The sequence below is a fragment of the Mustelus asterias genome, chromosome 17 (assembly GCF_964213995.1).
Source record: "Mustelus asterias chromosome 17, sMusAst1.hap1.1, whole genome shotgun sequence".
Taxonomy (NCBI): domain Eukaryota; kingdom Metazoa; phylum Chordata; class Chondrichthyes; order Carcharhiniformes; family Triakidae; genus Mustelus; species Mustelus asterias.
In genome coordinates, this window is record NC_135817.1 from 91107934 (window position 1) to 91120677 (window position 12744).

The 12744-nt window shown below is 48.9% G+C and overlaps 1 protein-coding gene across 2 annotated transcripts in view; it reads right to left on the minus strand.

The window, feature by feature from the left end:
* Positions 1–767: 767 nt before the first annotated feature.
* Positions 768–12744, minus strand: part of u2af1 (U2 small nuclear RNA auxiliary factor 1) — a 288331-nt gene continuing 276354 nt past the window's right edge. Inside the window, exons 6-8 of one of the 2 annotated variants that reach the window (XM_078233100.1) lie at positions 8248–8340; positions 6368–6451; positions 768–1092 (exon numbers count right to left, since the gene is read on the minus strand). In XM_078233100.1, coding sequence (XP_078089226.1) covers positions 963–1092; positions 6368–6451; positions 8248–8340 — 307 coding nt within the window. In that variant the 3' untranslated portion in view covers positions 768–962. The remainder of the gene's footprint in view (positions 1093–6367; positions 6452–8247; positions 8341–12744) is intronic. The other variant, XM_078233101.1, reaches the window with a different exon arrangement.

Below are 12744 nucleotides of genomic sequence, written 5' to 3' on the forward strand. Positions count from 1 at the left end.
AACACAAACCAAGTGCACCATCTCTTTAATCTCAAAGTCTGTTAACAAGTGATCTTTTGAAAGAGAGAATCAGTTGAGAGCAGCAAGGTACATGCGACAGAGGTCAAAGCCCATATATCAAGCAGCTTTCACTCACCGCAGTTTCATCATCCAGTCACAGGTTACAACATAATTAAAAGTTTAGCTACAATTACATCCCTGCCTCTCCGGACACCAGAGCCAGTCAGGCTCCCACATCCCAAACCCAACATTCAGGCGAGCTTTCCAATGAGTAACGGCCCTTGTCAATCAGGTGGATTGGTGTATAAATCAGCCATCTCATGGTCCCCATCACTTTTAAATCGCACTAAATCCAAGAGGCTGCAGTGGAATCTACCTTCAGCTGAAAATACTTATGGACTGTTCCTGAGGTTTAAATTCAGAGCAGTAAGCTCATTTTAGTATCAGTGAGTGACACAAGGTACTTGAATATCGCTGGAAAAGAATTGCCAAAGTTTTTCATCTTGTACTCAATTTGCAAGAATTGTGGTAAACTGATGTTCTTGAGAACTGACCTGATGAGCACAAAACAAAAAACTTTGACAAAAATGTCTCCTTTATAGCAATAAACATGCTACTACGATTCCAGCAAGAATGTGCAGCTGAAGCAGTCTATAATAACACATCAAAATACATTATAAAAGAGGACCTTTTGCTAAATCTTCTCCACCCTAAACATACTGCAGAGTAAACTGGCTCCATCTCTCATGTGTAGACACACAAGAGACAAGTGAAAACTTGGAACTGGTACTGCAGCTCAGGTAGTTTCAGCTCCATTTTTATTTTAAAAAGGTTTATTGAACATCAAAAGGAAACAGAACAGCGGCTTTATTTTAAACTCAAACGTAAAAAGGATTAAACTCCAATTAAATGTTGCATGTGGTACTTCTAAATGAGCTGTCATGCAGACTGATGCCAGGCCCTTAGAATCTTCCAGATCGCTCCCGATCCTTGGATCGCCTCCGATCACGGTCTCGATCACGCCCTCCACGCCCTCCGCGTTCTCGCGATCTAGATCGCTTGCGCTCACGAGACCTTGATCTCGACCTATGTCTGTAACAAAGCACAAAACCAAACAGGTTTCACAACTTGGTCTGCATCACCACACAGTCATTCCTCCCACACAATGTCTCTCAGCCTGGGAGCAAGGAAGACACTGCTCAGCAGTACATTGATAAACCCAGCACATCACTCCCACCAGAAACCATGAGTCATTCCCTGCCTCTCCCCCCATTCCCTGCCTCTCCCCCCATTCCCTGCCTCTCCCCCCATTCCCGAATCATTCCAAAACTATCACTGTCTCTTTTAGGAAGGGTGCTAAGGGCTTGGAGAGGGTGCAGAAAAGATTTACCACAATGGCACCAAGGATGAGGGAATTCAGGTGTATGGAGAAATGAATGAAGCTGGAATTGTTCTCCTTAGAGCAGAGAAGGTAACGGGCTGGTGTTAGAGTAAATAATGAGACGTTGCTTCCAGTGGCAAAATGGACAGCACTCAAAGGGCAAAGATAGAAGGTGATTGACTAAAGAACCCAAGACAAAAATTATGAGATGCTATGATCTGGAAACCACTGGAATCATTTTCAATAGCCTCTGCGGAGATTCAGTAATTCTTTACCGCAGAGGGCTTTAAAGGCTGGGTTGTTAAACATGTTCAAGGCAGAGATGGGCAGAGTTTTAACAAGTAAGGGAATGAGGGGCTCTGGGGATAAGTCGGGAAAGTGGGAGTTGAGGATTATATTGGATCAAACACTAAATGGCACAGCAGACTGGATGGACCGAATTGCCACTCCTGCCCCTACGTGTTATGGTCTTAGGGGAATGGAATCCACAGTCACTGCAGAAAGCAAGATGACGGTAAACTGGAGAAGGGGGTGAGGAAAAGGGGGAGAAGGGGGTGAGGAAAAGGGGGAGAAGGGGGTGAGGAAAAGGGGGAGAAGGGGGTGAGGAAAAGGGGGAGAAGGGGGTGAGGAAAAGGGGGAGAAGGGGGTGAGGAAAAGGGGGAGAAGGGGGTGAGGAAAAGGGGGAGAAGGGGGTGAGGAAAAGGGGGAGAAGGGGGTGAGGAAAAGGGGGAGAAGGGGGTGAGGAAAAGGGGGAGAAGGGGGTGAGGAAAAGGGGGAGAAGGGGGTGAGGAAAAGGGGGAGAAGGGGGTGAGGAAAAGGGGGAGAAGGGGGTGAGGAAAAGGGGGAGAAGGGGGTGAGGAAAAGGGGGAGAAGGGGGTGAGGAAAAGGGGGAGAAGGGGGTGAGGAAAAGGGGGAGAAGGGGGTGAGGAAAAGGGGGAGAAGGGGGTGAGGAAAAGGGGGAGAAGGGGGTGAGGAAAAGGGGGAGAAGGGGGTGAGGAAAAGGGGGAGAAGGGGGTGAGGAAAAGGGGGAGAAGGGGGTGAGGAAAAGGGGGAGAAGGGGGTGAGGAAAAGGGGGAGAAGGGGGTGAGGAAAAGGGGGAGAAGGGGGTGAGGAAAAGGGGGAGAAGGGGGTGAGGAAAAGGGGGAGAAGGGGGTGAGGAAAAGGGGGAGAAGGGGGTGAGGAAAAGGGGGAGAAGGGGGTGAGGAAAAGGGGGAGAAGGGGGTGAGGAAAAGGGGGAGAAGGGGGTGAGGAAAAGGGGGAGAAGGGGGTGAGGAAAAGGGGGAGAAGGGGGTGAGGAAAAGGGGGAGAAGGGGGTGAGGAAAAGGGGGAGAAGGGGGTGAGGAAAAGGGGGAGAAGGGGGTGAGGAAAAGGGGGAGAAGGGGGTGAGGAAAAGGGGGAGAAGGGGGTGAGGAAAAGGGGGAGAAGGGGGTGAGGAAAAGGGGGAGAAGGGGGTGAGGAAAAGGGGGAGAAGGGGGTGAGGAAAAGGGGGAGAAGGGGGTGAGGAAAAGGGGGAGAAGGGGGTGAGGAAAAGGGGGAGAAGGGGGTGAGGAAAAGGGGGAGAAGGGGGTGAGGAAAAGGGGGAGAAGGGGGTGAGGAAAAGGGGGAGAAGGGGGTGAGGAAAAGGGGGAGAAGGGGGTGAGGAAAAGGGGGAGAAGGGGGTGAGGAAAAGGGGGAGAAGGGGGTGAGGAAAAGGGGGAGAAGGGGGTGAGGAAAAGGGGGAGAAGGGGGTGAGGAAAAGGGGGAGAAGGGGGTGAGGAAAAGGGGGAGAAGGGGGTGAGGAAAAGGGGGAGAAGGGGGTGAGGAAAAGGGGGAGAAGGGGGTGAGGAAAAGGGGGAGAAGGGGGTGAGGAAAAGGGGGAGAAGGGGGTGAGGAAAAGGGGGAGAAGGGGGTGAGGAGAAGGGGGTGAGGAAAAGGGGGAGAAGGGGGTGAGGAAAAGGGGGAGAAGGGGGTGAGGAAAAGGGGGAGAAGGGGGTGAGGAAAAGGGGGAGAAGGGGGTGAGGAAAAGGGGGAGAAGGGGGTGAGGAAAAGCAGAGCAATTAGGCTGACAGGGCAGCTCTACCGAAAAGCAACTTCCAATACAACGAATCAATACAGTACAGTATTCATCAGTACAGTATTGAACGAATGGCCTGATAGTCCTGTATCAATCCCAAACTAATCCCACTGCCCCACTCTCCCTATCGCCCTGTATCAATCCCAAACTAATCCCACTGCCCCACTCTCCCTATTGCCCTGTATCAATCCCAAACTAATCCCACTGCCCCGTTCTCCCCATCGCCCTGTATCAATCCCAAACTAATCCCATTGCCCCATGTCTCCCCATCGTCCTGTATCAATCCCAAAAGAATCCCACTGGCCCGCTCTCTTCCCATAGCCCTGTATCAATCCCACTGTCCCACTCTCTCCCCATTGCCCAGTATCAATCGCAAATGAATTCCACTGCCCTGCTCTCCCCAAAGCCCTGTATCAATCCCAAACTAATCCCATTGCCCCACTCTCCTCCATAGCCTTGTATCAATCAAACTAATCCCACTGCCTCACTCTATCCCCATCGCCCTGCATCAATCCCAAACTAATCCCACTGCCGTTCTCTTCCCATGCATTGTCCTTTCCCACAATATGCACCGATTTGGCAAAGCACAACATTCAATGTTCCAATAAGCCTTCCTGCAACGACGGTTCTTTATGCTCTCACTTGGTGAAACAATATCTCGCACTGATTTATTTCTCTAGAGAAATCAGTGATTCCCTATTCATTCCTTTTAACCTTCTTGCTCCAGTGGAAACAGTCCCAGTATTTGATATATCTCCTTGGCATCATCATGGTAAATCAATGCTGTACTCTCTCTATGGTTTAATATTAATAATAGAACATAGAACATAACAGCGCAGTACAGGCCCTTCGGCCCTCGATGTTTCGCCGACCTGTGAAACCAATCTAAAGCCCATCTAACCTACACTATTCCAATATCATCCATATGTTTATCCAATAACCATTTAAATGCCCTTAATGTTGGCGAGTCCACGACTGCTGCAGGCTGGGCATTCCACACCCTTACTACTCTCTGAGTAAAGAAGCTACCTCTGACATCTGTCCTATATCTATCACCCCTCAATTTAAAGCTATGTCCCCTCATGCTAGCCATCACCATCCGAGGAAAAAGGCTCTCACTGTCCACCCTATCTAATTCTCTGATAATCTGATATGCCTCTATTAAGTCACCTCTTAACCTTCTTCTCTCTAACGAAGACAGCCTCAAGTCCCTCAGCCTTTCCTCATAAGACCTTCCCACCATATCAGGCAACATCCTGGTAAATCTCCTCTGCACCCTTTCCAACACTTCCACATCTTTCCTATAATGCGGCGACCAGAACTGTACGCAATACTCCAAGTGCGGCCGCACCAGAGTTTCGTACAGTTGCAGCATGACCTCATGGCTCCGAAACTCAATCCCTCTACCAATAAAAGCTAACACACCGTACGCCTTCTTAACAACCCTATCAACCTGGGTGCCAACTTTCAGGGATCTATGCACATGGACACCAAGATCCCTCTGTTCATCCACACTACCAAGTATCTTACCATTAGCCCAGTACTCTGTATTCCTGTTACTCCTTCCAAAGTGAATCACCTCACACTTTTCCGCATTAAACTCCATTTGCTACCTCTCAGCCCAGCACTGCAGCTTATCTATGTCCCTCTGTAACCTGCAACATCCTTCTGCACTGTCCACAACTCCACCGACTTTAGTGTCATCCGCAAATTTACTAACCCATCCTTCTACGCCCTCATCCAGGTCATTTATAAAAATGACAAACAGCAGTGGCCCCAAAACAGATCCTTGCGGAACACCACTAGTAACTGAACTCCAGGATGAATATTTCCCATCAACCACCACCCTCTGTCTTCTTACAGCTAGCCAATTCCTGATCCAAACCACTAAATCACCCTCAATCCCATGCCTCCGTATCTTCAGCAATAGCTTACCGTGGGGAACCTTATCAGACGCCTTACTGAAATCCATCTCTAAACTGAAGTCTAGTGCTGTGGCCTCTTACTATCTGGCAATTCCCAACATTCCCAGCAGACAAACCTGGTTTAAGGGTAGTCCCTTTCCCGAGGACACCCGATTGCTTACTCCTGTTCACACTGACGCCTGATCTGCAGGGGGATAGCAACACATTAGGTTCCTTCCCAGAGCAAACCTCGCCACGACCTGCAGAGTATGGCATGGCACACACATGGTGCCAGGGTGAAAGTAGGCAAGACAGGATCTTGTTAACACTCAGTAGATTACTTAGGGGTGAGTGTGTGTGTGGGCCCGAGAGGGGCCACCCCGCCCACGGCGCAGGGGCGCCACCCCGCCCACGGCGCAGGGGCGCCACCCCGCCCACGGCGCAGGGGCCACCCCGCCCACGGCGCAGGGGCCACCCCGCCCACGGCGCAGGGGCGCCACCCCGCCCACGGCGCAGGGGCCACCCCGCCCACGGCGCAGGGGCGCCACCCCGCCCACGGCGCAGGGGCCACCCCGCCCACGGCGCAGGGGCCACCCCGCCCACGGCGCAGGGGCCACCCCGCCCACGGCGCAGGGGCTGACTACAGGGCCGCCCTGCCGACGGCGCAGGGGCCAGCTACAGGGCCGCCCCCCTGTCAGTGTGGACACTGGACCGATTACTGGACGGTCCCACTGGCAGTTGGGACAATGAAAGGAGACACAAATCCAAAATAAAGACACACAAACACAAACAGGAGTAAGAAAGGCAATCGGGTTCCACTCAGCATTTATTGATTGATGAATGAAGTACTCTCTTTCCCCAACACCAACCCTGCCACATTCCCCTCACCGCCCACTGGCTGCTCTCAGGACACTGATCACCCACCCACCTCAATGCATCTCTCCAATCACGTGCTTGTCATTAACTAGAATGGAATTAGTCTGATACATGTCACTGACATTCAGACTGGAGAAGTAGGATTGTACTCACCTGATGGCAGCCATTAAGTGTTTTGGGGTGATGGTTAGCAGCCGTTTGTCACCAGACGAGGTCACACGGCTACCCTGCTGCTGGCTGAAATACATGGGAAACGGTGAGGCATTTTTGGTAAAAAAACAGCAGTAATTATACTGGGAATGGAAGTAGGCTCGGTGAGTGGGAGAGAAAAAGGACTTGGAGCTACAGGCTCACAGGGCTTTAAAGGCACCACGCCAAGTTGATAAGGCTGTGGAAAAAGCTAATAAAATTCTAGGCATTAAAACAAGAGGGATAGAATAAGAAATAATGCTGAGCCTGTAAAATACCTTAATACAAAACTATAACATGCAGTGTTGGGCCTCACCCTAACAGATAGATTACTGAGACTTGAGAGAGGGTACAGCATAGATTTTCTGGGATGCTACCTGGAATGAGCAAAAAATAGAGTCAAAACCTGGGGCTTCTTTCGTTCAAATTCTGATTTTCAGGCAATTTGTTAGGAGTGTCTATAATTTATGAAAGCATAGTACAGTGTAGGTCGGAGCAGACTGTTTCACTGACTGAGGGGTCTGGAATGAGCTTCCAAGTTTAAATGCAGAGGGCAAGAGAAAAATCTTTCAATTTGTGGCAGGGTTTTTCCAATATTAGTCATTTGGCCTCTGGGAATAGGATGGGTCAATGTGATTCAGACTAATTATTCAAATGGGAAGTTAACATAGACAAGGGCTCTTTGTGCAGTTTGACCCATTTCCATTTATTTCTACACTGAACATGGTAGGTCTCTTAAGATTAGAAATCTCAAACCTTTAAAGACTTGTTTCTCTCTAACGCCATTAAGTACTAAACAGCCAATTAGGTCTTTTAGCTTTACTCAAGATTATGTCAGTAATATTGGCAGCAGCGTGAGGGGCATAAAGGAATATCAAACAATCGACATTTATGCACAGGATATAGTGAAGAAACAACAGGTCAGACTCTGATATCCCCAATCTTTACACAGCTGCATTCAGAGCTGATGTGGGAGGAGATAAGGTGCAGAAATGGGGTGGAAACAGTTGAAAAGATTTCAAAGCAGTGCACAGGATGTAGAATCACAATTCCTCCAGTGCAGGAGGACATTCAGCCCATCAAGTCTGCAGACTCTCCCAAAGAGCATTTTTTCCAGACCCACCCCCCCAACCCCACACATTTACCATGGCTAATCCATCTAACCTACACATCTTGGGATACTAATGGGCAATTTAGCATGACCAATCCACCTAAATTACACATCTTTGGACTATGGGAGGAAACCGGAACACCCAGAGGAAACCCATGCAGACATGGGGAGAATGTGCAAACTCCACACTCTCACAAGGCCAGAACCTGGGCCCCTGGTGCTGTGAGGCAGCAGTGCTAAGCACTGTGCTGCCGTGTCACCCAGGTTCTCAGGCAATTTGTTAGGAGTGTCTACAATTTATGAAAGCATAGTACAGTGTAGGTCGGAGCAGACTGTTTTCACTGACTGAGGGGTCTGGAATGAGCTTCCAAGTTTAAATGCAGAGGGCAAGAGAAAAATCTTTCAATTTGTGGCAGGATTTTTCCAATATTAGTCCTTTGGCGTATGGGAATAAGATGGGTCAATGTGATTCAGACTATCCTGAGGTAATTGGATGAAAAAAGACTGCAAATCCAAACCGCATGAAGTGATTGATTGTGCAAGCCTTCTGCATTTGACTGTCGACCAAATTAGCTGAAATCTACACAACCTGATGAAATAAAACATTGGGCTTGTGTTAGGCAAGAAACCACTGGCAACACTGCATAGAAGCTTTCACAATTCCGAGGCTCCCAAAGCTGAAGATAATTAAAAACGGATTTTACATACAGCCAATGAAACAGTGAGAACTGACCTCTTACGACGCCGTCCATACAGCTCACGACGTAACTCCCGGGAAATTGGCTTCAGATGCATGAAGTTACAAAAGCCTCCACGTGTACACTCGCTGCAGAACAAAGAATAAACAGCTCAGCAAAATGGAAAAGGTACCGACTGCTGGTGGCTTCACCCCAAGTCCTGTTCCTCCATCATTCCTGCTCTCATCTCTCTACGTTTGATTTGAAAGTTCTCACTGCTGTTCTTGTCTTTTCTCCTGACAATTTCTAATGCCCAATCAAATCATTTCATTTTCTTAATGCAATATCGCCTGGTGAAACTTTCTGCTTTACCACCCCGGAATTTGGCCATTTTCTTACCGCCTCTGGAGCATTGTGGGACATTTCATTTCCTGGATACAGTTATAGGAGGGAAAATGTACTTGACAAATAGGCTTGAAGACAGAGTACTGAGAAGGAAATGATCAATTTCACAGCGCCAGGACCGGGGTTCAATTCCAGCCTTGGATGACTGTGTGGAGTTTGCACATTCTCCTCATGTCTGCGTGGGGTTCCTTCCACAGTCCACAGATGTGGAGGTTAGGGGGATTGGCCATGATAAATTGCCCTGTAGTGTCCCAAGGTGTTTAGGTTAGATGCCATGTTAAATACGTGGGGTAAGCACAGTAAGAAGTCTCACAACACCAGGTTAAAGACCAACAGGTTTATTTGGCAGCACAAGCTTTCGGAGTCTCAGGCTCCTTCTTCAGGTGAGTCATAATACATAGGGTTACAGGGATAGAACATAGAACAGTACAGAACAGGCCCTTCGGCCCACGATGTTGTGCCGAGCTTTATCTGAAACCAAGATCAAGCTATCCCACTCCCTATCATCCTGGTGTGCTCCATGTGCCTATCCAATAACCGCTTAAATGTTCCTAAAGTGTCTGACTCCACTATCACTGCAGGCAGTCCATTCCACACCCCAACCACTCTCTGCGTAAAGAACCTACCTCTGATATCCTTCCTATATCTCCCACCATGAACCCTATAGTTATGCCCCCTTGTAATAGCTCCATCCACCCGAGGAAATAGTCTTTGAACGTTCACTCTATCTATCCCCTTCATCATTTTATAAACCTCTATTAAGTCTCCCCTCAGCCTCCTCCACTTCAGAGAGAACAGGCCTAGCTCCCTCAACCTTTCCTCCAAACCAGGCAGCATCCTGGTAAATCTCCTCTGCACTCTTTCCAGCGCTTCCACATCCTTCTTATAGTGAGGTGACCAGAACTGCACACAATATTCCAAATGTGGTCTCACCAAGGTCCTGTACAGTTGCAGCATAACCCCACGGCTCTTAAACTCCAACCCCCTGTTAATAAAAGCTAACACACTATAGGCCTTCTTCACAGCTCTATCCACTTGAGTGGCAACCTTTAGAGATCTGTGGATATGGACCCCAAGATCTCTCTGTTCCTCCACAGTCCTCAGAACCCTACCTTTGACCCTGTAATCCACATTTAAATTAGTCCTACCAAAATGAATTACCTCACATTTATCAGGGTTAAACTCCATTTTGCCATTTTTCAGCCCAGCTTTGCATCCTATGTCTCTTTGCAGCCTACAACAGCCCTCCACCTCATCCACTACTCCACCAATCTTGGTGTCATCAGCAAATTTACTGATCCACCCTTCAGCCCCCTCCTCTAAGTCATTAATAAAAATCACAAAGAGCAGAGGACCAAGCACTGATCCCTGTGGCACTCCGCTAGCAACCTGCCTCCAGTCCGAAAATTTTCCATCCACCACCACCCTCTGTCTTCGATCAGATATGATGTGGAGATGCCGACGTTGGACTGGGGTGAACACAGTAAGAAGTCTCACAACACCAGGTTAAAGTCCAACAGGTTTATTTGGTAGCAAATACCATAAGCTTTCGAAGCGCTGCTCCTTCGTCAGATGGAGTGGAAATGTGCTCTCAAACAGTGCACAGAATCACAGAAATCAAGTTACAGAATACTGATTAGAATGCGAATCCCTACAGCCAGCCAGGTCTTAAAGGTACAGACAATGTGGGTGGAGGGAGCATTAAACACAGGTTAAAGAGATGTGTATTGTCTCCAGACAGAGCAGCTAGTGAGATTCTGCAAGTCCAGGGGGCAAGCTGTGGGGGTTACTGATAATGTGACATAAATCCAACATCCCGGTTAAATTAGTCCTACCAAAATGAATCACCTCACATTTACCAGGGTTAAACTCCATTTGCCATTTTCCAGCCACAGCTTGCCCCCTCCTTGATTAACAATGCCACTCCTCCACCTCTTTTACCAGCTTCCCTACACTTACTGAAACATCTATACCCCGGAACGTCCAACAACCATTCCTGTCCTTGTTCTACCCACGTCTCCGTAATGGCCACAACATCGTAGTCCCAAGTACCAATCCACGCCCCAAGTTCATCTACCTTGTTCCGGATGCTCCTTGCATTGAAGTAGACACACTTCAACCCACCTTCCTGTCTACCGGTACCCACCCTTGACACCTTCCCCAATACCTCACCACCCTCAACACTGACTTCTGGACTACAACTCCTTTTCCCACTCCCCTGACAAATTAGTTTAAACCCCCCTGAAGAGCCGTATCAAATTTCCCTCCTAGGATATTGGTGCCCCTCTGGTTCAGGTGCACCCCGTCCTGTTTGTACAGGTCCCACCTTCCCCAGAATGTGTTCCAATTATCCACGTATCTGAAACCCTCCCTCCTACACCATCCCTGCAACCACATGTTCAACTGCACTCTCTCCCTGTTCCTCCAGCTCGCTATCACGTGGCACCGGCAATGTACCAGAAATGACCACATGTTTTGTCTTGGCTCTCAGCTTCCAGCCCAGCTCCAGAAATTCCTGTTTTAAATCCCCGTCCCTTCTCTTACCTATGTCGTTGGTACCAATGTGTACCACGACTTGTGACTGTTTCCCCTCCCCCTTAAGAATCCGGAAAACACGGTCCGAGACGTCACGGACCCTGGCATCCGGTAGGCAACATACCATCCTCGAGTCTCTTTTGCTGCCACAGAACCTCCTATCTATCCCTCTAACTAACGAGTCCCCAATAACTATTGCCCTCCCGCTCTCCCCCTTACCCTCCCGAGCCACAGAGACGGACACAGTGCTGGAGACCCTCTCACTGCGGCTCACCACTGGTATGTCATCCCCCTCAACCGTATCCAAAGCGGAATACTTGTTGCTAAGGGGAACGACCACAGGGGATCCCTGCACGGACTGCTTCCTCCCAGCCTCTCTCACCGTCACCCATCTATTTTCATTCCTCGGAGTAACTGTATCCCTAAAGCTTCTGTCTATGGCCACCTCTGCGTCCCTAATGATCCTAAGTTCATCCAACTCCAGCTCCCTAACACGGTTTTGGAGGAGCTGCAGATGGGTGCACTTCCCACAGGTGTAATCAGCAGGGACACTGTCGTCGTCCCTCACCTCAAACATAGTGCAAGAGGAACATAGCACTGCCTGCACACCCATCCCCTCTCGATACCTTGCCAGTACCAGGTAGAAACAGCAAAAATGAATTAAACTCACCCCTGCTCACCCTTTCTGCCTAAGCCCTGTGAGCCAAAGCCCTTATAGCTCACACTCTGCTTCCCACACACTCCTGTGAGCCAAAGCCCTTATAGCTCACACTCTGCTTCCCACACACTCCGCTGCCCGCTGTATACTGCAGCCTACCTTTTATACTTCGCGCGCTTAAAAAACCCTTCCCAGACTCCTTAGCAGCCCACTTCCGGTTTTCACTTTAAACTTAAGAAAAATACTACTACAAAAGTAAAGGCCAAAAAAACCCCCACACTAACTGACTAAATAAATAAATAATTCAATCAATCTCTCACCAGCACTCCTGCCTCAAATCACTCTCTCTCTGCTTGCTCCAGTGGAACAATGGATAGGTCAGGGAAGAGGCCTGGGTAAGATACTGTCAGAGAGGCGGGTCAGATCTGGTGGGCCAAATGGCCTCTTTTGCTCTGTAGGGATAGAAACATAGAAGGTAGGAGCAGGAGGAGGCCATTTGGCCCTTCGAGCCTGCTCCGCCATTCATTACGACCATGGCTGATCGTCCAACTCAATAGCCTAATCCTGCTCGTCTCCCCCATTTGCCCCAAGTGCTATATCCAGTCACCTCTTGAATACATTCAATGTTTTGGCATCAACTACTTCCTGTGGTAAAGAATTCCACAGGCTCACCACTCTTTGGGTGAAGAAATGTCTCCTCACCTCCGTCCTAAATGGTCTACCCTGAATCCTCAAGACTGCGACTTCTGGTTCTGGACTCCCCCACATCGGGAACATCCTCCCTGTATCTACCCTGTCTAGCCCTGTTAGAATTTTATAAGTCTCTATGAGAGATGCCCTCATTCGTCTGAACTCCAGCGAAAACAATCCTAGCCTCGTCAATCTCTCCTCATACATCAGTAAAGTTTATTTAATAGTCACAAGTAAGGCTTACATTCACACTGCAATGAAGTTA